Genomic DNA, 20,947 nt, shown 5'->3' with positions numbered 1-20,947 from the left:
TTTCAAGTCCCTTCTCTTTCCTCCAACAGTTCCCACCAATCCACACCTAAAACTGACACAAGGAACGCTCGGTGCCCACAAATCCAAATCCAGACTTTGCCATCCCTAAACCAGCAACTCTGAACACACAATCCTGGAAAATTTGCATTAATTCAAACATAACATTTAGGACATACCAAATACTTCAAAATGCCCAAAAAACATCCTCTTGCCTTCAACTCCCAAGGGTTTTTGCTTTGAACTCCCATGGATTTGGGGATCAAAGGATTTCCCTGCAAAAACCTGTGCGGCGCACGCTTGAATGCCTGACCCTGTGATCCAAGGCGTGTTAAAAGCTTAGTCCAACCATAAATCTTTGCCAAATATCCCCCAAACCCTTGGGATAACAGAACCCTCTGCTACTGCATTTTTAGTGTGGAAAGCCAGGAATTACTTTACTATCCTACCTCCTTTTTAATGAGCTGTATCAATTAGTCATCAGCAGGGACCACTTTTAGCCAGCTTTAGTTAAGTTTCACAGTTTTCTTGTTGTTTTGATAATGAAATGGCCAAAACCTTAAGTTTGGTAAATTAAACCTGAAAATTTTAAATGAACAAATCCTGAGGGAACTGGGGATTCGGTATCTTGGATCTTATGGCCCTTCAAGGACATGTTAGATTTACCCACTGATTTTTGTGCCAAGGTAAACTCTAAGTTAAGAATAATCAAAATATGAACCAGTTCTCATGAAACTCAGCTTTTCAAAACTTTATTCAGGATAAAAAAGGATGAGAATGACCTTGGCAAATACAATAAAGAAAAAAAATCTATGCATATCCCACAGTGATACAGACCAGCAGCAAGACCACTTCTCTCATATTTCTGCTTTTTGCCTTCCAAGAAAGGGACTAAAACTTGAAAAATTGAGTAGTATTTCAACTTTGTAGCATAGTATTAAAGAACAAGTCTCAGAAACACACATCAAAGACTCAAGACTTGAGGCAAATGTCAAATTAATAAAATTAATAACAGTATTATCTAGTTGAGGTTCCTTAAGTTAACTGTAGTATCTTTGCTTTTTAATTCTGGCTGAAAACTGAACCTTTTAAATACACAGTACCCACCTGTTGTAGCAGCACAAAAGAAAACACAGTGAACTATAACCTCGAATTCCTACCCAGTTTTTAAAAATTGCTATTGTACATTGACACCTGTAGCTACCTCAGCACCCATAGTACTTCATACATGACTAAATACCCTTCCAGTCACTCTGGTGTCATCACCAGAACAAGGTTTTTAGACTCCTTGCAGGACACCTCTAACCTCAGCAGCATCTCTGCTGGTCAGAAGCACAAGGCTGGGCATGCAAGATGCCTGCAGTCTCCTAAAAGCTGGGTAAAAGGCTGCTGTAAAAAAAGGATATTAAAAAATAAGAATTTAAGCTGTAGTAAACAGCTTCTAGGAAACAGTTTTAGACTCAGTGAGACACTTGAATTTGCTGTCAGTTTGGTGATTTAAGGCTGTTCCTGTGCATCCTTCCCATGCAAACCCTGGGGAGCTTTGCCTGATAGAGACACGGAGATGATCAGCTGCTACTGCACCCAGAGCAGGGCTGCCTGCCAAACCCCCCTGGCAATGAAACCTGGACTCCCTTCAGCCCAAATCCACCTCTGGGAAACAATTAACAAGAAAATCTCATCCACTTTTCACCCAGCATTTTCTTTCACTGCACAGGGCATGCAGAAGAACTGCTTTTGTACTCCTATGTCATTGCCCAGTTCTTAGGAGTAAATACAAAATTAAGAATTTTTTTCAGTATCCCAGCATTATCAAGCAAAAAATTCAAGGTACTTGTGGAACAGTACCCAAAGCCACCTTCTGCAGTTTCTTTCATTGCCCAGGGATGAGAACTGTGACCAGACGGAAAAGAGTTTGCACTTAAGAGAGGCTATTCCAAAATACAAAGGAAACCAATTTTTTATCACTGTCTACCTCTCTGTTTTGATTATGAGGCAGCTGCAACACCTTCAGCCATAAATGGTTCATTGGCATCCTTCAACTCAACATGCATCTTTAAACTGATGTTGCAAAGGTTATGGATACAAGGCAAATACTCCTGGCCCTCAGATTAAGGATTACAATTTGGCATAAGCAAGAATAATCCAACACTTGTTATTGTTTTCATAGTTCATACTGAATAAAATACTGGGTATGCACAGTGTTAGGAAGTAGGATATTACTGCCACTTGATTACAGCACTAAGAAAAAGCATAAGTGAGTGTATGCTGCCCTGAGCAGCTGCACTGTCCTCCCTGAACATGGAGCACACAACACAGAGCACAAGGCATAACCACCTCTCCATACACAGGTTTAGCAGTTACGTGTCTTACTTGCCAGATAGTCTGAAAATACGAAGCATTTTTAATGTAAGTGTATTTTTCCAGCACTGTGCATCAGCCACCTCTGTAACTTTGTCCTGTTCCCCATTAAATGTTTGTTGCCTTTTTTTTTTTTTCTTCCCTTCTACACAAGATCCCTGAATAACAGTCATCTTTAGAAGGAGAACCTCATATCCTTGTCATAGCCCAGTTTGTCCAGGTTGGGAAGGCAAGCATACTGGATCATTGGAGGAGGTCCACACATGAGGATCAGAACATCATTCTGAGGTGGGGGCAGGTGGTCTCTGATCATCTCTTGGTTCACAAATCCTTGGCTGTAATCCCAATCTGTTAAAGGAAAATGAAAGTAGGGGATGGGAATGAGGTAAAAAGGAGGAAAGGAGAGATACAAGTCACTTTAGAAAGAAGAAATCTTGCTGATGAAGTTGTTCCCAGTTGGAACACTTACAGTGAAAGTCGGTTTTACTGGGATTGAGGTTAACCATCACATCCCCAGTCTTGGATACAGAACAAACTTGTGCTGCTGCTGACCCAAACTTTTGGGCACCATAAAACTAACACATTTTTTTTACCACAGTTTTGGTCAGACTTCACATATGACAGTGAAAGTCTGCAGAACAGTCTTGAGGAGGTCCAAGGAGGAACTTTTATCCCAACTGCTAAGATCAGTTCACGACTTCCCCAAAGAAGGAATGGCAATCAAAAATTCCAGGAGAACACTAATTGCAGTGGATGACACAACAGAAACAGAGCCTTCCGTCAATGTACCAGAGGTGTATTCTTGGTCACAAGGAAGAGGAGGCATATATGGCTTTTCCTCCTCTGCCCCAAGCACCCACTGAATAGGAGTGCGAATCTATCCTGATGGGGGTGGGCATTACAAGGAATGGTAACAAAGGAAAGCCACAAGGAATGACAGTGTTTAGCCTTCTCTCCCTCAAGCTTGTTCAGCAAGCTCAGGCGGGCATCTGTGTTCATGAGCTACACAGTGCCTCTGGCACTGCAGCTGCCTCAGGGCAGGCTCCAAACACAGGGATAACACATTGTATTTATGTCTGTGGTGAAGGAGAAAAGAAGGCCACTCTCCACAGGAGACAATGGTAAATATGTAGGTGTAGCCATGGGAGGAACACTGCACTGCCACTGGCCTGAGGTGAGCTTTGGAAACACTTCTCTGCTCATACCGGAGCCTGTGTGCATCCCTATGTGGAGAATGATGCTACTCAGACATTCACTAAGCAATGAATTCACTAAGAAATGAATCATGAAGCTCAGAAATACACCCATGACATAGCATGTCTCCTGTAAAGCACATTAATGCTCCCGAGTTTCACAAGAAGTGCCACTCCAGGTCTTACTTTCAGGCGCTGTGTCCAGTGTGTACCAACACTTGAAGCGACCAGGATTCTGAGCCTGGATCTCATCGAGCTCAGAACGCAACAGGATATCCTTCTCAGTCTGCAGGACAAGGAAAACAGTGATCACATCCTGCATGTGAGTGCAGCCCTCAGATGGCCACAGAGCAGCAGCTACTTGCACAGCCCTTAGAGATGGAAGAGATGATTCAACTCCATTTTTAAGGCTGAAGAGGACAAACCCAAGTTACTTCCACGCCTAGCCTGTGGCAGAGCTAATAGAAGGCCCATAACTTTCCCAAATCCTGACCATGCAACACCTTCCCACTAAAAATGAAACAAAGCAGAACCATCACTTAATCAGGGAATCAGAAGAATAAAGCCCCTTTTAGCACTATCACGTCATAAAACTAATCATGACTGCACAGAAGTATCTCCCTACCCCTTCATACTCTGCCATCCAGACAGGGAAATGCCAGGGTTTTTTTCACCTTTGTCAATACAAGAGTCATCAGCACTGCCATATGGAGACTGCTTGGCTTTTAAAAAGCATGTGGAATGAACAACCAAAAGGGTATCAAGTTCTGGTAGGAACAACAAACATTACTCAGGGTATCAAGCTTGACTCCTCCCTCATGCAGCATCACTGAAGGCCAAAGGAAAGCCTTATTTCCCCAAGAGCAGCTGCAGTCTGGGCAGGAAGGAAAAGGGCTGGGACTGAAAGTGTTGCCAGCCCCTGCAGCCATAGCAATTTGGCACAGAGGTCACCACTAAGTCTGTAACTGTGGGGATAAGGAGGAATGTGCAGCAGCTATTCCAGAGAAGGTGCTATTCCTGGATCTGCAGCTGTGGGTACTCCAGAAAAACTCCTGCTGGCTCTAGCCAACTCAAAGTGTGCCAGCCAGAAGCACAGTAGGAGTCCATGTACATTGTTTTAAACACTTTTAAAATATTTTTAAAAACTGCTCCCTATTTGTGGAGTTACTGTGTGCAAGGACTCTTTAAAGCCAGGGACTGATGTTTCCATAGTCTGTTGCTAACAGGCAGGGAACTTTTCCCCAGGCTCTCCCTCCCAGATGCAGTGGGCTTCCCAAGCTACCACAGCAACTCCAGCCCTGTGTTAGCCATTCTGAATCATTCCTAGCAAATCCTGCCCCTCCTGCCCTGATACTGCTGCACTTTATGCCAAATCCAAGGGCTCCAGCCAGCGGCAGAGAGCACTGGCAGGGTTCCTCAGAACAGGGAATCTCAGCACTTTGATCATAGCTCCTGGGCAGAAAAACCTCAGGTTATAACTCAGGTATCACAGAACTGCCTGGGCTGGAAGGGACCTGGAAGCCCATCCAGTTCCACCCCACAGGCTGCTCAGAGCCCCTTCCAACCTGGTTTTGGACACTGCCAGGGAACCAGGGGCAGCCACAGCTTCTCTGAACAACCTATGCCAGGGCCTCACAGGGAAAAATTTCTTCCTCATATCCAATCTAAACTTGCTCTCTGTCAGTGTGAAGCCATTCCCCCTTGTCCTGTCACTCCAGGCCCTTGTCAAGAGTCCTTCTCCATCTTTCTTGTAGGCATAGATATGGCACAAATGAATGAACACACACTGAATATGAGAAGAAAAACAGAGAAGAGCCTAAAGAAGCTAAAAGCCACAAGCATGAAGTGAAGCTCACCACAAATAATGACTCAATCCAAACACAAATATTCATTAGAAGGAGAAATTAAAAAGCAGAAAGTCACAGTAGAAGAACATCAGGCCAAGAAGGGGGTATTGCCCAGCAGCACACCAGCAATTTGGGTTTTCCAAGAAATCTCTCTTGCAAGGATTCCATGGATGAGAGCTTCCCTCTGGCCAGCATGCAGGATGCCACACCTCAAGGAGCAAGAGAAGCAGTCAAAAACTGACAGAAGGCTGAAAATAAAAGCAGACAGCTGAGAAGAACCATAGCTCTGGAACTGAGGGAGCTGCTGAAGACCACCATTAGTTTTAGCCTCACCCAAGATGTCCTCAGACAGAAAGATTCCACAGACAAACACTGCTGCAAAGCTGGGGAGTTGAAATTGCTGGAGGAGACAAATGTCCACCCGTTTCATGTTTCCACTAAGAAAGACAGCTCTGAAAGTCTGCCTGAAACATTAACAACTTGCACAAAGGAATGCAGGGCTTTAACATTTATAAACTGGATTAGAAACAGAGCGATGAGTCACAGGAAGGCAAACAGCAATCCCTTCCGTAGTAATACTAAACCCTCAATTTATCACAGTACTTTTATAAGAGAGGTTTCCAACACTTCAGTTCACTTCTCCCCTCAGGGTTTATATCTGTGAGTTCACTTGCTGAGTGGAGTCCTGCTAGGTAAGTAAAACACTACAAACAGAAAAAAAAAAGGACAGAATTACCTGATTAGCAAACAGCAGCTGGCAAGTGGTGGGGTCATCTTTGTCCTTTATGATTGCTCGAATGATCTGCAGCATAGGTGTTATCCCTGGGGGAGAGAGGCAGGCCAGTGATGTGAGGACGAGGAGTAAAAGAAGGGAGAAGTGGGAAAATGTAAGGAAATGCATCTACCAGTTGTCAGAAACCACAGATGAATCCTTACAGATACCTACCAGTCCCCCCTGCAATCATCCCCACGTATTTCACTGTCTTGGTAACTGGTTCAGCTTTCTTTTCTGGCCGAATATCAAACTTGCCTGAAGAGAGAAAAAGAGATGGAAAACACTGAAGCAAGCAGGAAACACCTCCTGTTACCCTTTCCAGCACATCCTGCTAAACTGACTTCGTTTTAGCCCTGCCACCCTTCCCTCCCAGGGAACAAAAAAGGTGAAAATGTCCTGAATTAGAGCAATCCTGAAAGATGATTTTAAGACATGAGGTGGTAACATCAGACACTGACAAGGGTTATGATTATCTCTGATCACAGCCTGCATGCACACCACCTGTATTTCAATTTGCTCACACCCCATACCCCCAGTGACATTCACAAGCCCAGATTCTGGAAACAGTTCTACATTAAGGAATTGATCTGCCCAGAAAGTTTATTTCCCCAGAGCAGATTGTTTTAAATTAAAACACAAAATATGCAGCATGGGTTTTTTTTCATTTTTCTATTTTTGAGCCAAACACAACAGAGAGTCTGAAACTCCCCGAAGTTTTGGGCTGTATTCACAGCTCTCTTCATCCAGGATAACATGAATGCTACATACAAAGCTCCGGAAAACCACACGTCAGAGTTCTGCTTCACATAAAACTACCAGAAGGTTTTTGTGACACATTTGTGACTGTGTTATACTAACAGAAGGTATTTTACATTGACATAAAAGCAATGCCTACTCAAAGTTCATTTTTACTTGGGAAATTAGCAGTGGACAGTGCAAATACCCAGTGTTTTTGTCAGTGTATAAACTGTGCCCATATAAGCACGGAAAAAACCCATCCTTTACTTGGGAACAGCATCAATAAAAAAGCACTTCTATAGTAATAAGACATTTTTCCTGTACTGTTTGCTCTGGGTAAATTCTATATTCCAAACCAGCCTTGCCTTTTCCTTTGTACACAAGGAGGCCACTTGGTCCTCTGAAGTCAATGGTGTCCCCTATTTTCAGGCTGTCCAAGTATTGAGACATCTTCCCCCCACCAGGAAACTTGGGATGGACACCTCTGAAGTAGACCTGTTAAAAACAATAACAAGGCAATTCAGTCTCACAGCTCAGAGAAGAGTATTTGCCCTTGAAATTTTTAGGTACAAATACTCCTCATGCAAACACAATTACTCCATAAAGAAATGCACTGTCCGACTGACAAAGACCAAAATGCCACTCCTGCCCCAATTTTTTGACAGAGACCAGTGATTTCTCCATTGTAGTTCTGCAACATAGAAAATATTGATAATAATCAACACAATTTACACCCAAGTTTAAAAGGGGCTAGAAAAATAAAGAAAAAACCCAAAACATTGTGATTCCAAAGTGCAAAATTCTAAGAGGAAACCCAGTGCAGATATTAGTATTCTAAATTCCTAACAGCTTTAAATGATAGGTAGTCTAGCTACCAAGAGGCAAAACAAAGGTACATTATCACAAGAGTTAAAATCACATTCTTACCAATTAAATTCATCATTCCTACTGCCTGGATCAGTAATGATAATGATCATTACTCTCTGATCATAATGACCAAATTCCATTAGCTTCAGAAGCAGCTGCCCATTCAGGCAAGGTAAACTCCTTATTCCAGAAGGATTAAAAAGCATATGAACATCTGCAGGTCTACACAGAGGGTGGAAATGATGCAGCATCTCATGAGACACCCTCACTAAAGAAGTGCCTGCAGAATGCCATGTGGACTGTAGGTAATGGCACATTCCTGAAGAGAAGCCAGTACACCAAACTTCACATAAAGGCACTGTAAAGGTGGCTCAGAAGTTGCCCAGGCAGGGAACAGAGCATGACATTCTCACCTTGACAACAAGATCCACAAAGCCCTTGTCATCATCACTGGAAACTGGAGTGTAAGGTCTGACAACCAGAGCTCCATCAATCCGTGCAGACAGGTAGATGTGCTGCCCTATTGCAGGGAAAAAAACCCAAAAACTAATTTTCTTTCAAAAGATTTTTCTTTCAGTGGATGTGCTGAAATGCAGCCTCAAAGCTCTAACTACCTTATTTTTGGGCATCACTTCTTCCTTTCTTATTTTCCTAACACTGCCAGAGTTGTTAGCCATGCACAGATCTACCTGGAAGGACAGACAACTCCACTGCTAATTCTATGTGCCAATCATAACTTCATGCATTTACATTTACCAAAGCCTGAACTGCACCCGAGATCTTTCAAAAGATGGGATTTGTCTCTCCTATACAGGCAAATAAAAGGGACACAGGAGGGGAGAACTGTCAAATGCTGTTCACACATCTTTATTAATGTATTGGCTGTAAACTGCCACAGTTTAGTTAAAACTGAGTTTGTAACTGTTCTTGCTTTGACCATAGATCCCTCACATCTTCCAGGAGCTCTCCAGCTGCCTTTGCTAAGGCTGCCTAGACACAAAGCACTTTTCTAACCCTGCTATTCCTCCAGCTTAACATGTGAATGGAGCAACCATGTTTCCATCTGTCACACATCCTCAGAGCTCTCTACAACAGTTTCTCTTCTCAATGTATACATATTTTTTTCTGAAAAAAGCAAGAAAATAACTAACTTCTATGGAAGGTTTTCCTATAAATTTCCACTACTCTGAAGACACCTAAGTGAAGATTACCCAGGAGGGGAGGGAGAGGTTTTGAATTTTGGGGTTTTTTTCACCATTAGGTCAACAGAGCAAAGCATCTCCAAAGATGGCACAGCTCCTCTGCCTGTTACGGGAACATGACAGAGGGGATTTTTACCAGGAGCTGGTTTGCAAATTATCATAATGACCATATTACATTAGCTCCAGAAGGAGCTGATCCTTCAGGCATGCTACTTCAGAAGGATTACAAAGTGCTAGGTGAAGGAAGATGTGCTACTTGGTGACTTGGGGAACAAGCAACCATAACTCACCTGAAGCATGGACATCATATTCCAGTAACCCTCCCAGCAAAGCCTACAGACATCCTGCTAGGGCAGACCTGGAGGGAACTGCAGCAGGGAGCTCCTGCTCCTTCTCTAGGGCAGAAGTGGCTGCAGGCACAGACCCACAGAACCCTGGTGACCCCTGCAGACTGCCAGCCTGGACAGTGGGGCTGCTGCTGGAGCACACCTCACAAGAACTGGTACAAAGCAGAAAAGGTGCCCCTCCCAGAGAAAAAATGTGCCTTATGCCCTCGCCTGTTAGAGCTTTACCCCACCCTGACAGGACATAAGTTGGCAGTCTCTGCATGGGGCCACATACAACCCTCTCCCTCAGAATGAAGCTTTCAGTGGTTCAATGTCCATTTTGGGCAAGTCAGGGAAAGGAGCCTTGCTTTCATGCCTACTAAAAAGATCAAGAGATTTTTAACGTCCCAAAGAAGATTGAACTTAACACCTGGAAAAGGTGCTGACAACAACCACAAAGCACAGGAGCCACGGATCACTGGATCACTGCAGCAGCTCGTTAAAGCCGAAGTTCTATTAAACGCAAGTCACAACTAAATGCTCTTTATACAAGCAGGAGGAAAAAATGGCACTAAGCTGTTATGTAAGGCACCACACCACGTGGCAGGGTCTTTGGAAACAGCTACCCCTGGGTGATTCACTAGTTCAATGAAATTCAGAAGTGAGTAGATCATCTGGTAAACCACAAGTGCTAGAGGAAGTGGATGAGAGTGGTGCCTCAGGGCACAGAAGGGGACTGGAGGGATTCAGCCCCATAGGAATAACACGTACTGGAAAAGACAAGTGAAGACCTGTGTTTGTTCCTACACTCTCCACAGAAACAAGCTGTATGTTCACTCACATACACTGCATTTCAGAACCTGCAGATAACTCACAGCATGAGGATAATCTTGCAGAGCTCTCAGTAACAGCTCCAGCCACATGAGCAGTATTCCAAATACAAAACATAGGGAAAAAAAGCCCCACAAAACCTTTATAATTAATAATTAAGTGTAATTAATACAAGCAACACTTGGATTAATCATAAGGAACATACCTAGAGGGAGACCCAGAACGTGCTCCATGGAAGGGAGAGCAAATCGAAATCTCCTTGTGTCATGACTAACTTCCTGAAAGAGGAAAAACAGAACAGTCAGCTCTGTTGTTGGGATTTAATGTTTGTGATTTCACTTCTAAAACAAGACAGGTCTGGCATCCTGCAGGATTAAGAATTAATGACACTTAAAGATACCTGTGTGCAGATTAAGACTAAGTGATAACTTTCCAAATATTATGGACATTTACACTGCCTTCTGTGAGAAGGTCACAAGACATTAATTAATTAGTTCTTCAATTCTCATTTCAAGTTTAAATATGCAGAAGTTCAAGGCCAAAGTAGTCTGATTTTCATCTCTCAAAATCAGATGAATTAACCATTTCAATGGAAGTAGCAACCAGGTTCCTCCAGCTGTGGTAAGGTTCTTAAAATATTTTCCCTGTAAAAACTGAATTAATCCATAAATGAAATTGAAAAGAGCACTATGTTTAGATATGAACAAAATGATGACAATACATCCAGTCCTGCTGGGATAATTATTCAAATCTTTACTAGGAAAGTCACACCTTTAATAAAATTTTGGCAGTAAGTAACTGAACACTATTTCTTATATTATGTAAATTTTATGTTTCAAAAATCAGGTCGTATTCACAGGAATGGAAAACAGCAAAAAATTAAAGACAGAAAGAAACATCATACAGCTTAGTGCCTCATCCAGTGACTTTCTGTTTTTAAGGGCGTTGTAACCCTTGTTTTGTTTGCCTGTTTTTGAAGTAACCAATAGAGACAAATTTCTTTCTCACAGTTTGTCTCATCTTCCCTTGCTATGGTTATACTGACAAAATTTTCCTCACAGTACCTCATTTTAAGGCAAATTCTGAAGAAGAAAGGAATTAATTGGCAGTCTCAAAAGTGCTTCTCTGTACTTATGTCTATTCAGGAGCAGTAACTGCCACTGCAAATTCCTTTAGAAAGACAACTAATGTGGACTTAACAATGCTGCTGTTTCTGTATGGAAATCACTGGATTTTGCCAATAATGCTGCATTTTTATTATGCCGTCTTTAACAGTATACAAAAAGAACAAAGCTCTGAATTCTCACTTAATCACCTCACCAATTAAAGTCGAGAGAGTTTAGCTGAAGGTGAATAACACAAGTATTTTGGTGCATCCTGAGGCAACTGTGAGAAACTAAGAGGCTCAGGGAATCCCCAACACCAAGATCAGCATGCCTGTGCCCCTCTCTGTCACACAACCAGGACACCGATCCTGTCACCCCACAAGGTGCCATCAAGGCTGGATTACAAACAGCCTTGGATCAGGATGCACTTTCAGCACGAGATCATTCCCCTTTGGCACTGCCCTAAGCACCTGGAAGCCCTTGGCCACACGCTTCTGTCTCAAACTGCAGTGCCAAGGAGTCTTCCACCCTTGCCAAAGGCAAAGCTGGAGAACAGATTTTGCAGAAGCCACTGAAAGGCAACAAATTACTTACGCACACCATTACAAAACCAACCAGCCAATCTGAAGTTGTTAGCTTTTTTTTAAGGCATGAACTAAATTAGCACACCTAACCATATTATAGAAGATTTTTCTTATGCTATGCACTAGGAAGCAGCCTTGAGACTCCTACTTCTCTGTTCAAGAGACAGGTGTGGCAGACTCAATTTGGACGCATCACACAATCATAGAAGGATTTGGGTGGAACGGACATTAAAGATCACCAAGTTTATCCCCCTGCCATGGGCAGAGACACCTTCCACTATCCCAGCTTGCTCACAGCCCCATCCAACCTGGTCTTGGACACTTCCAAGGATCCAGGGACAGCCACAGCTTCTCTGGGCAACCTGTGTCAGGGCCCCTCCACCCCCACAGGAAGCAATTTCTTCCTGATATCCAATCTAAACCTGCTCTCTGTCAGTGTGAAGCCATTGCTCCTTGTCCTGTCACTCCAGGCCCTTGTCAAGAGTCTCTCTCCATCTTTCCTGTGGGTTCCCTTCAGGCACTGCAAGGCCACAATGAAGTCTCCCCAAAACTTCTCTTCTCCAGGCTGACCAATCCCAATTCCCTCAGCCTTTCCTGACCTCATGAGAAGTAAGAAGTCTATAATAACAGTGTGGCTGCAGTACACCTGGGAAATAAATTCAGCAATGCAGCCCAGCCCAAGCCACAGGGAAGCTCTCAGTTCCCACAAACCCAGGATTCAAAATGACAGTATTTTTTTTTGTTTCCTTGGACAGAACCAGTGAAAGCCAAGCTATCAGTGCACCCTCTAAACCTCAAACAAAGCCCTGTTCCAGTCCAAAGTCTTCTGATAAATAGTCATAGCCTTAAAAAGTCAACACTAAAAATATCCTCAGGTGTGACTTTACACCTGAGAAGCCAGGATTTCTCCCTCATGCTTTTGATGGCGGGTTTATCCAATAGAAACCTAGACTTTTCAACTTTGGTGGCTTTGGCTCACTTCCCACAAGCTTAGGAACCAGTTTCTGATGGCAAGATGCACCCCTGAAAGCATCATGACCTTCCTCTGGTATCCCACTTGAGCATGCATTTAATTTTGTACCGGAAGGCTTTACTTTTAACAGAGAGTAAAGAAGCTGAAGACAGCTTGGGTACTGTCAGGACTGCATTACTTAAACACACTTTTCTTCCTGTAAAACATTACAGTATATCAATCCAGTAACAGGAACCAGCATCAACATAGTTCTGGCAGCTGCTGTTGAATGCCACTGACCATGAAAAAGCTGCCAGCTCTGCCTGACAGCATGACTTGCGGCCCTTAGCCCAGTCAGTGGTGCACAGTTTGGCAATTTCTGCTGACACACGTCACTGTAAGTTTGATCATTTCCAAGCAGCATTCTCCACTCTAAAATGTTTGGAAACAAGCTGCTTGCAGAACTGCAAGTTAAACCACACAAAGAGCCTTTATAAAGAAGTCCTTTCCTCAAGACAAAAGTATTCACCCTGTTGGGACATCACCCAAGACTTCAGAAGCTGTAAGCATTTCACAGCGCTCACGGAGAGGTCATGTTCAGCACTGCATGTGCACCTACCTCCTTATCAATCAGCCTCAGTGCATACTTCACTTCTGGGTCCTTGAGGGTAATTGCAGGTTGGGGATTCCTGAAGAGCCTCATGAAGGTGGTGTAGATCAGCCATATTGGGTATGTCACAACCTGATGCAACTGCAGCAGCACAGAAACAGCATTAGACACGTGAGCAGAATGAGTTATTTGGATGACAGGGAATAGGGTACTATGCCACAGCACTACTAACCACCAAAAAGAATGTGTTTATTTGAGCAAAAGGAAGCATTATTAAAAAAAAAAAAATCCCAAACCCATTGCATTGTGAAGACCTGGCATCACTCCTGTCTTGAGGCACTTGCACACCAGCACGGCGCTGCCATGCTGGCAGCTGGACACAAAGTGAGGCTGTCACAGCTCCATATCCCCAGGTGCCCTGACAGGGAGGCTGAATCCCCATCTCCAGCACGCACACAGACATATGTATCACACATATCCAAATACACACAGAATATCCTGAGTTGAGAGGAGCCCATCAGGATCATCCAGTCCAACCCCACACAGGACACCCCAATAACCACTGAGAATGTTGTCCAAATGTTCCTAGTGCACTGTCAGGGTTGGGGGTGTGACGATTCCCTGGGGAGTTCCAGTGCCCAACCACCCTTTGGGGGAAGAACCTTTTCCTAATATCCAGCCTAAACCTGTGGCAGACCACACTGATCAACATAGCCAGACACACACAAACAGCCCTGGTGGGCTCATCCTGTTCCTGTCCCCACCGATCGGGATGAAGGTCCATGACTGGGAATTCCATACACACACACCTGTACGATGTGGATCCCCCAGCAGCTGGTTTTGCCCTGGCAGAGTGGTGTGCCCACTCCCCAGGTTCCCCAGCTGCTGCCATCTGGACATAGGGGACACTGTTGAACAGACCCCTTCACTGGCCACCCCACGCACTGCTGACACCCCATAATTTGGGGTCTCGCACTTGAGCACAGACCCTGTTCTCTTTCACGCAACTGAGCACTGCTTTGCCAGCCATGCCACGCTGCTGCTGGGTGTTGGCACCATGCACACACCCTCCAGCTCAGAGTTTGGGTGCAGGCACTAGCATTTCCACCACCACAGACCTGTGCATGCAGAGCAGCACCCCTTCCTTAGGAAAGCAGCTAAGCTGCAGGACACAGCCAAGGGACAGTCCCTCTTGTGCCTTTACCATCATTTTCCCCACCTCTGAAGCCCTATATGACAAGAACAGATTATGCTCTGACACCACACAACCCTCTTCACATTGCGGCAGGAGAATAAACTGCACAACTACTTAGAAAAATCCTCTTGGACTCAGTAATTTATTATTCAACACGTCAACAAAGGAGAGGGGGAAAGCATGACTATAGCAAAAATAGAAAAAAAATGAGCTCAAAGTTCTGCCTGCTTAGATTTCACTTTCGTTTTATTTTAAAGGGACCTGCATAATATTTTAGAATGACATTTGTGCAACTATGGCAGTCACTCAGGAGGCTATAAAAACTTCCTACACTATTAATATTAAAACTGTGGGACAGCATAAATTCTCTCTTCTTAAAGTGGGTTTAAAGTGTATCATCACATACACATGTGAGGGCACACCATGCCATACACACACTGCACTTTTCACTTTTACTTGCAAATACTGAAATAGCTCCATACAGGTTGTTTCTGAAGAAGCTGAAGTTCACAGGAAAATTATTCCTTAACTCTCATAGATCCATCAGATTACTGCAGCTCTGGGAAGAAATTTTGGTATTGAGTCACAAAAAAGGGCAGAGGGAGGGAAATTGTTCAAGGTGACAGAGCAGCAAGTAAACTCATTAATGAGAAATTAACATGTGAGTGAGGTCTGGAGGCAATAGCAAGCTGACTGTGCAGCAGGTGTTTCAAATGAGACCTAAGTTAAAACAGTTTCATTTCCAAATGTGGCTAACTCAAATGAACAAAAAACAGAGCTGCTGTTGTCAGGCAGTGAGAAATAATTTTAACACAGCGTTAACCTCATGGAAAGCAATCTGTTATTTGTGGTCAATTAGTGCAAAAGTCTCATGGGATGTGGCCTGGAAAGACACAGCACACCCCCTAATTCAGACAGCTATTTTAGGCCCTTACTCAGATCTATCACCAGGTGGGCAGAAAAAAGGGGAAGAACTGAAGGCTGAATGATTACAAAAAGCCATGCTTGCTAAAACAAGCATTCTCTGAGTTAAAAGCAGCCTATATACTCTCACCACAGGGCAAACCAAGATATAAATGAAGATAACTGCACAGCATCAGGTCTCCAGCAGCAGAGAGCAACAGGCTGACCACAAGACCTGGGAATCACTAAATGGGGACCTTGTGACTCATCACTTCCAGCTGCACAAATCTTTGTGAACAGATGAGGCAGGATTAGTAAAAGAGCAGGAATTTTTATTAATGGAGAAAGGCCTCTGTGTGAGAGAAAAAAGCCATGGAGACTGCAGTGCCGGGGTGTGGTGAGCACAGCACAGTCCAACACACGAGCTCAGAGTTCGACACCCCAGCACTGCCCTGCCCTACAAGCACACAAACTAAACCCTGCTTTGGCATGAGACACATTGTACCCTGGGCTTCAAACACCCTGGTTTTGAAGGAATAGCAGCTAACAGATTCTTCTCACCTGTTTCAGAAAACAACGAGAAGATAACAGGATTTCTTCACTTCTGCAGCTTTAGCCTCATCTCCCCTGTTCAATGGACATTATGAGCAGCTGTACCCAAACGAGCACATGTTGAATCCAGCTCAATCCTGTCCTCTCACAAACCCGAAGAAAAGAGTGTTTGAGCACCGGAGCAAAGAACTGTAACAGGCAGCTGAGAAAAGAGGGTAATGATGTGGGACAGAGCTGACAGCGCTACAGACCCACTCCTCAGCAAGCACGGTCATCGCGGGATGGTTTGTGTTGGAAGCGACCTTAAAAATCATCTCGTTCCAACACCGCGGGCAGGGACACCCTCCACCACGCCAAGCTGCTCAGAGCCCCATCCAACCTGGCGTTGGACATTGCCAGGGATGGGGCAGCAACAACTCCGGGTAATCAGTGCCAGGGCCACACCACGCTCACAGGGAAGAATTTCTTCCTCACAGCCACTCGAAACCTACAGTCTGAAATTACTCCGACGGGGAAAACACCACAAGCGTCCAGAGCCCCCAGCAACAACAACAGTAAGAGTAACAACAGATCCGTGGAGTTGGGAGGACAAAACGCCCCGGCCAGGCAGCCAGCAGAGGCACCAACACCGCCCAGGGCGCGGCAGCTGCGGGACGGCCCCAGAGCCTGCGCAGCGCTGCGGGGCTCCCGGCACCGCGCGGTCCCCGAGCAGCGGGGAACAGCGGAAGGCAGCGGAGACACCCCGGGACACCGCCCCGCCCCGGAGCGCTGCGGGCGGAGCCGGGACTGTGCAGGAAGGAACCCCGCTCCCAGCCGCCCCCCTGCACTCACCACGCTAAGCTGTGCCCCCATCGCTGCCCCGACACACCGCGGTCACCGTCCTGATCCGCCCCAGAACGTCACACTCCGCGATGAACCGCGCCGATCCCGCTCCGCCCCGTGACGAGATACACAGTGCACACCACGGCCCGCCCCGTCTCGTGACGTCACGCACTGCGATGAGCTGCGCCTGTCCTGCTCCGCCCCGTGACGTCAGACACCGCCCTGGGCTGCGCCCCGCCCCGTCTCGTGACGTCACGCACTGCGATGAGCTGCGCCTGTCCTGCTCCGCCCCGTGACGTCAGACACCGCCCTGGGCTGCGCCCCGCCCCGTCTCGTGACGCCACGCCCCGCCACGCCCCGCCCCGCCCCGTTATGCCCGCGGGGGTGATCTGGAGCTGTGTGAGGGTGGCGCGCTCTGGGCGCCCTTCTGCGTTTGTTAACTGCCTCAGTAATTACAGACTGCCATGTGTTTAAGGGATTTTCAAGATCACCAAGTTCCACCCCTCCTGCCATGGGCGGAGACACCTTCCGCTATCCCAGCTTGCTCACAGACCCATCTGGACTCGACGCTTCAGGGATCCAGGGACAGCGACAGCTTCTCTGGGCAACCTGTGCCAGGGCCCCTCCACCCTCGCAGGGAACAATTTCTGCCCAATAGCCAATCCAAGCCTTTTCTCTGTTAGTGTGAAGCCATTGCTCCTTGTTCTGTCACTCCAGGCCCTTGTCAAGAGTCTCTCTCCATCTTTCCTGTGGGTTCCCTTCAGGCACTGCAAGGCCACCACAATGAAGTCACCCCAAAACTTCTCCAGACTGAATAATCCCAGTTATCTCAGCTTTAAGGATTAATTAATGACAATGTTTTTCCAAAAAGCACCTGAACTGAGCTGTGCAATAAAATACGATTTCAGCCAGGCTCCCTTAAATTTTGGTTTACACCAGTGAGTGAATATTAGTGACTAATAACCACATGTGTCTTTGTGTCTGTGCTAAACATGAAACACTTCAAATCTCTTTAATTAATATGTCTTCACATATTATGTCCTCACAACATGCCTTCAATGATTCCTAGACAATTTTTCCTTACAAAATCAAGAAAGGTGTATGCTTGGCAGTCTTAAAAACAAAATGATTTTTAAAAAATGTCCTCCCTCATCCCCCGGGCTCACACAGAGGTGCTGAGCCCCTGTGTGCCCAAGTAGATATTTTCTTTCATTCTCATGGTTTGCTGAGTGTGCAGTTGGCTTATCTAGCTGTGAGAACATAAGTCCATCATGATTAACTTATTAAACTTGAGAATTAGCACTGGGAAGTGAAAGAATATTAACAGACCAACCTAATGCTAAGAAGGTCGTGCCTCAGTCCAGGTATGCACATTTAACTGCAGGCATGGAGTTATTTATTCCTGTTTTTTCTATGACAAGAACATGCCTGGCTCTGTAATCCTCATCGTTTTCTCTTTCAGGATGACAGCTGCATGCAGCAGAAACTCCCCAGCAAGTGCAGGGATTGTAACACCACTGGCTACAGAGAAGGACTCCAGGACTGAGAGGCTGAGGCTTAGGAAAAGGGAGATAACTGAGACAGGCACAGGGATCCTGGAATTTGTTGGGAAAAAATCTGGCAGGAGAGGCTCCAACTTGAATATTAATATTTAAGGAAGGGTGGAGACCTCAGTGTACCCATGCTCTACTTTCACTGTGCTCTGACCTGGCTGGCTTCCAAGTGACCAGCCTAGGCTGTGTCTCCACTGCTTTTCAGTGTGAATCAGCTTGTGCGGACTTGGCAGCAATAGTCAAAGCTCCCAAGGGAATGTCCAGCATCCTCAGTGTCTCATAAACTTTGCTCTTTCCATGTAAAATGTGATTCAAAGACCTGCTCTGCTTTTTCCTGGGAAAGAACTGAGTGTGCTGTAGATCTGCAGGATGCTTGTTCTAGCTGGCCGCTTTTACTCAGTCTTCCTGAGCAAGCCTGTCCAGCCCAAACGTTCCCTTTGTGCTGGTGTGAGCCTTGACTGCTTTGGTCTGGAAGCCTGTAAAACTCAATGTTCTCACTCACACCTCTCTAGATTAACCAAAGAGGTTTAAATAACTCTTTCTCCCCTCAGGGAAGTGTAAGCACCAGACTAGAGGTGACAAACCAACACTTATCCGTTGGCCACCTTGACTGGAAAAGTAAAATATTTAGGCCAGAAATGCACAGAGATGCCTACATGCTATAGAAACATGTTTTATTCCCTTGGATTTCCTTGATCCTTTATGTTGGCAAAGGTCAGCATCTGATGCTTTAGGTGGTGGTTTTGTCAGGCAGAACTTCTAGAAGTTTTTTGCCCCACTCCTTTGGAAATGCTGGCTACGTTTGAGTGAGACAGCACCAAACACTCCCACCATTCCCTTGGGACAGAAAAAGAGGAACAGAGCACAGAGGCAGCATGGCCTCAACTCTTGCACAAAAACCACGTCCGCTGCCCTGTGCAATGGGTTTGACAAAGCACTGGCTGGGCTCTGCTGCAGAGGAAGCCAATATCTGTAATAACACCCATGTAGACACCAAGGCTGCTCTCTGCACACTCTCTTTTTCTGTGTTAACCCGGGAATGACCCAGATTCTGTGCTGATCTAATTTGCCTTTGATCAGTGTTTAGTTTCTGTCAGCAAACACACTCTTTCACTCTCCTCAGGATCTCTGAATTTTTCTTGTATCAGTGACCAAATCAAAAGACAAAAATTTTAAAAGACATACAAGTACACAGTTGTGAAATTGCTGGTGATGCTACTGAGCTGTAATTTTATTAAAGATTAACTTAAAACCATTGAGTCCAGTGATGATGCTGCTTGTAAGTGAAAATTCCCTGGGCTCCCATCTGGGCTCTTTCTCCTAATGTGAGTAAAGAAGTTGCATTTTTTTAATAGACAGAATATGTCCACTGGCTTTTGTATTTTAAATGAAACCACAGAAGAAGAGTGCTTGCATTCAGTTGATAAACTGGTGCAGTTGACAAATCCAGGGCACTGGATTTTTGCCATTTACCTTTTTTACCCTTAGCTGCAATAAATACTAACCAAAGATGTAAAGAAAATTTCTGTTAAAATTAAGGATCTTCAGTTTTGAGATACTTCAGTTTCCCCTACCAGTGTCAGAAGGAAGCTTCACTTTTAAGTGTATTAAGTGGGATGCATGTCTTGTTCTCTATGCAATTTTGTGTGTCTTCATCACCAGGGGCTTTACTTAGCCCTAAATTGATTCTTTGAAGGGGTTCATGGACCAGAGGTGCAGAACCACTTGTATGACTGGTAGCTAGCATCAAGCCATTCTGTCTTCTCTATATGCATATATCTAGTTTAGACCTAAAAGGATGCTTTTCAGAAATTAATTAGGATGAAGAAGAAGATGTCACAAGTACCAACCAAACAACAATAAGCTTTAAACCATCTGAAGGCTGATTTAGGCACATAATAAATGCAAGCTTCCCAGGACAGGCACCAGCACCTGCCACCACTTGCTTCCAGTGGCACATGCAAAGTTCTGCCTTTCTAAAACATTTATTGTTTATAACACCTCCTAATATTCACAAGATCACACTTAGAAGTTCCAGCTGTAAATAGAGATGCATTTGTTGGAGTTTTTCCTTCACCACCTTTGATTTTTTGATCTCAGATTAGTTATCATCTTCCTTTCTACTGTCAAATAATAACTGGATACAGAATAACAGTACTAGAATGTCCCATCCATTTCAAGGCTGTTAGGCTTGTAGTGCTTCTTTCTGGGCTAAAACTTCATCCAGAGACATAAAATCCATTTGGCACATAATCCATGATGCAAGATAAAGTGAGACAGGAGCCTGCTACAGGTGCCTCTGACTTCCTAGTGTGAGTGTTCCTGCACTGAGAGCAGTGTGAGTTGTGGTGCTGTCCTCAGACTCTTGTGGGAATTGGCACCTCCTGCCTCTCCTGTACCTTCCTGCCAGGCTGAATGACAGTCCTCACCAGGCAAGAGGAGTGGAAGGGGAGCACATCTCGTGCCTTGGACTGCGGGAGGATTGCTGAGCTTCTGGCTGCCTTCTCCCTGCTCAGAGTATTTCCCAAGAGAA

The 20,947-nt window shown here is 45.0% G+C and overlaps 1 protein-coding gene across 3 annotated transcripts; it reads right to left on the bottom strand.

The window, feature by feature from the left end:
- Positions 1–733: 733 nt before the first annotated feature.
- Positions 734–17,028, bottom strand: LOC121352102 (NADH-cytochrome b5 reductase 3). Of its 3 annotated transcripts, XM_041464748.1 has the most exons (10): positions 16,871–17,008; positions 16,049–16,241; positions 13,399–13,530; positions 10,343–10,415; positions 8,192–8,298; positions 7,277–7,406; positions 6,345–6,428; positions 6,135–6,220; positions 3,738–3,837; positions 734–2,706 (listed from the first exon to the last, which is right to left on the bottom strand). In XM_041464748.1, the coding sequence occupies exons 3-10, from the start codon at positions 13,480–13,482 to the stop codon at positions 2,534–2,536; spliced, it is 837 nt and encodes a 278-aa protein (XP_041320682.1). In that variant the 5' UTR covers positions 13,483–13,530; positions 16,049–16,241; positions 16,871–17,008; the 3' UTR covers positions 734–2,533. The 3 variants fall into 3 exon arrangements, with proteins under 3 accessions (XP_041320682.1, XP_041320681.1, XP_041320683.1); XM_041464747.1 differs by lacking the exon at positions 16,049–16,241 and having other exon boundaries at positions 16,871–17,028; XM_041464749.1 differs by lacking the exons at positions 3,738–3,837; positions 16,049–16,241 and having other exon boundaries at positions 2,539–2,706; positions 16,871–17,028.
- Between the last annotated feature and the right edge of the window lie 3,919 nt (positions 17,029–20,947).

This window comes from Pyrgilauda ruficollis, unplaced genomic scaffold, assembly GCF_017590135.1.
Source record: "Pyrgilauda ruficollis isolate IOZ18807 unplaced genomic scaffold, ASM1759013v1 scaffold183, whole genome shotgun sequence".
Taxonomy (NCBI): domain Eukaryota; kingdom Metazoa; phylum Chordata; class Aves; order Passeriformes; family Passeridae; genus Pyrgilauda; species Pyrgilauda ruficollis.
This window is presented reverse-complemented; position numbering and strand designations above follow the sequence as displayed.

Bases quoted from the DNA above. Each gene is read 5' to 3' on its own strand.
- LOC121352102 (XM_041464747.1), bottom strand. From the start codon at position 16,891: ATGGGGGCACAGCTTAGCGTG. The intron at 8,299-10,342 runs GTATGTTCCTTA...TCCCTGCAATAG, and splicing joins CGTTCTGGGTCTCCCTCTAG to GGCAGCACATCTACCTGTCT. The intron at 2,707-3,737 runs GTAAGACCTGGA...TTCCTTTAACAG, and splicing joins ACTGGACACAGCGCCTGAAA to ATTGGGATTACAGCCAAGGA.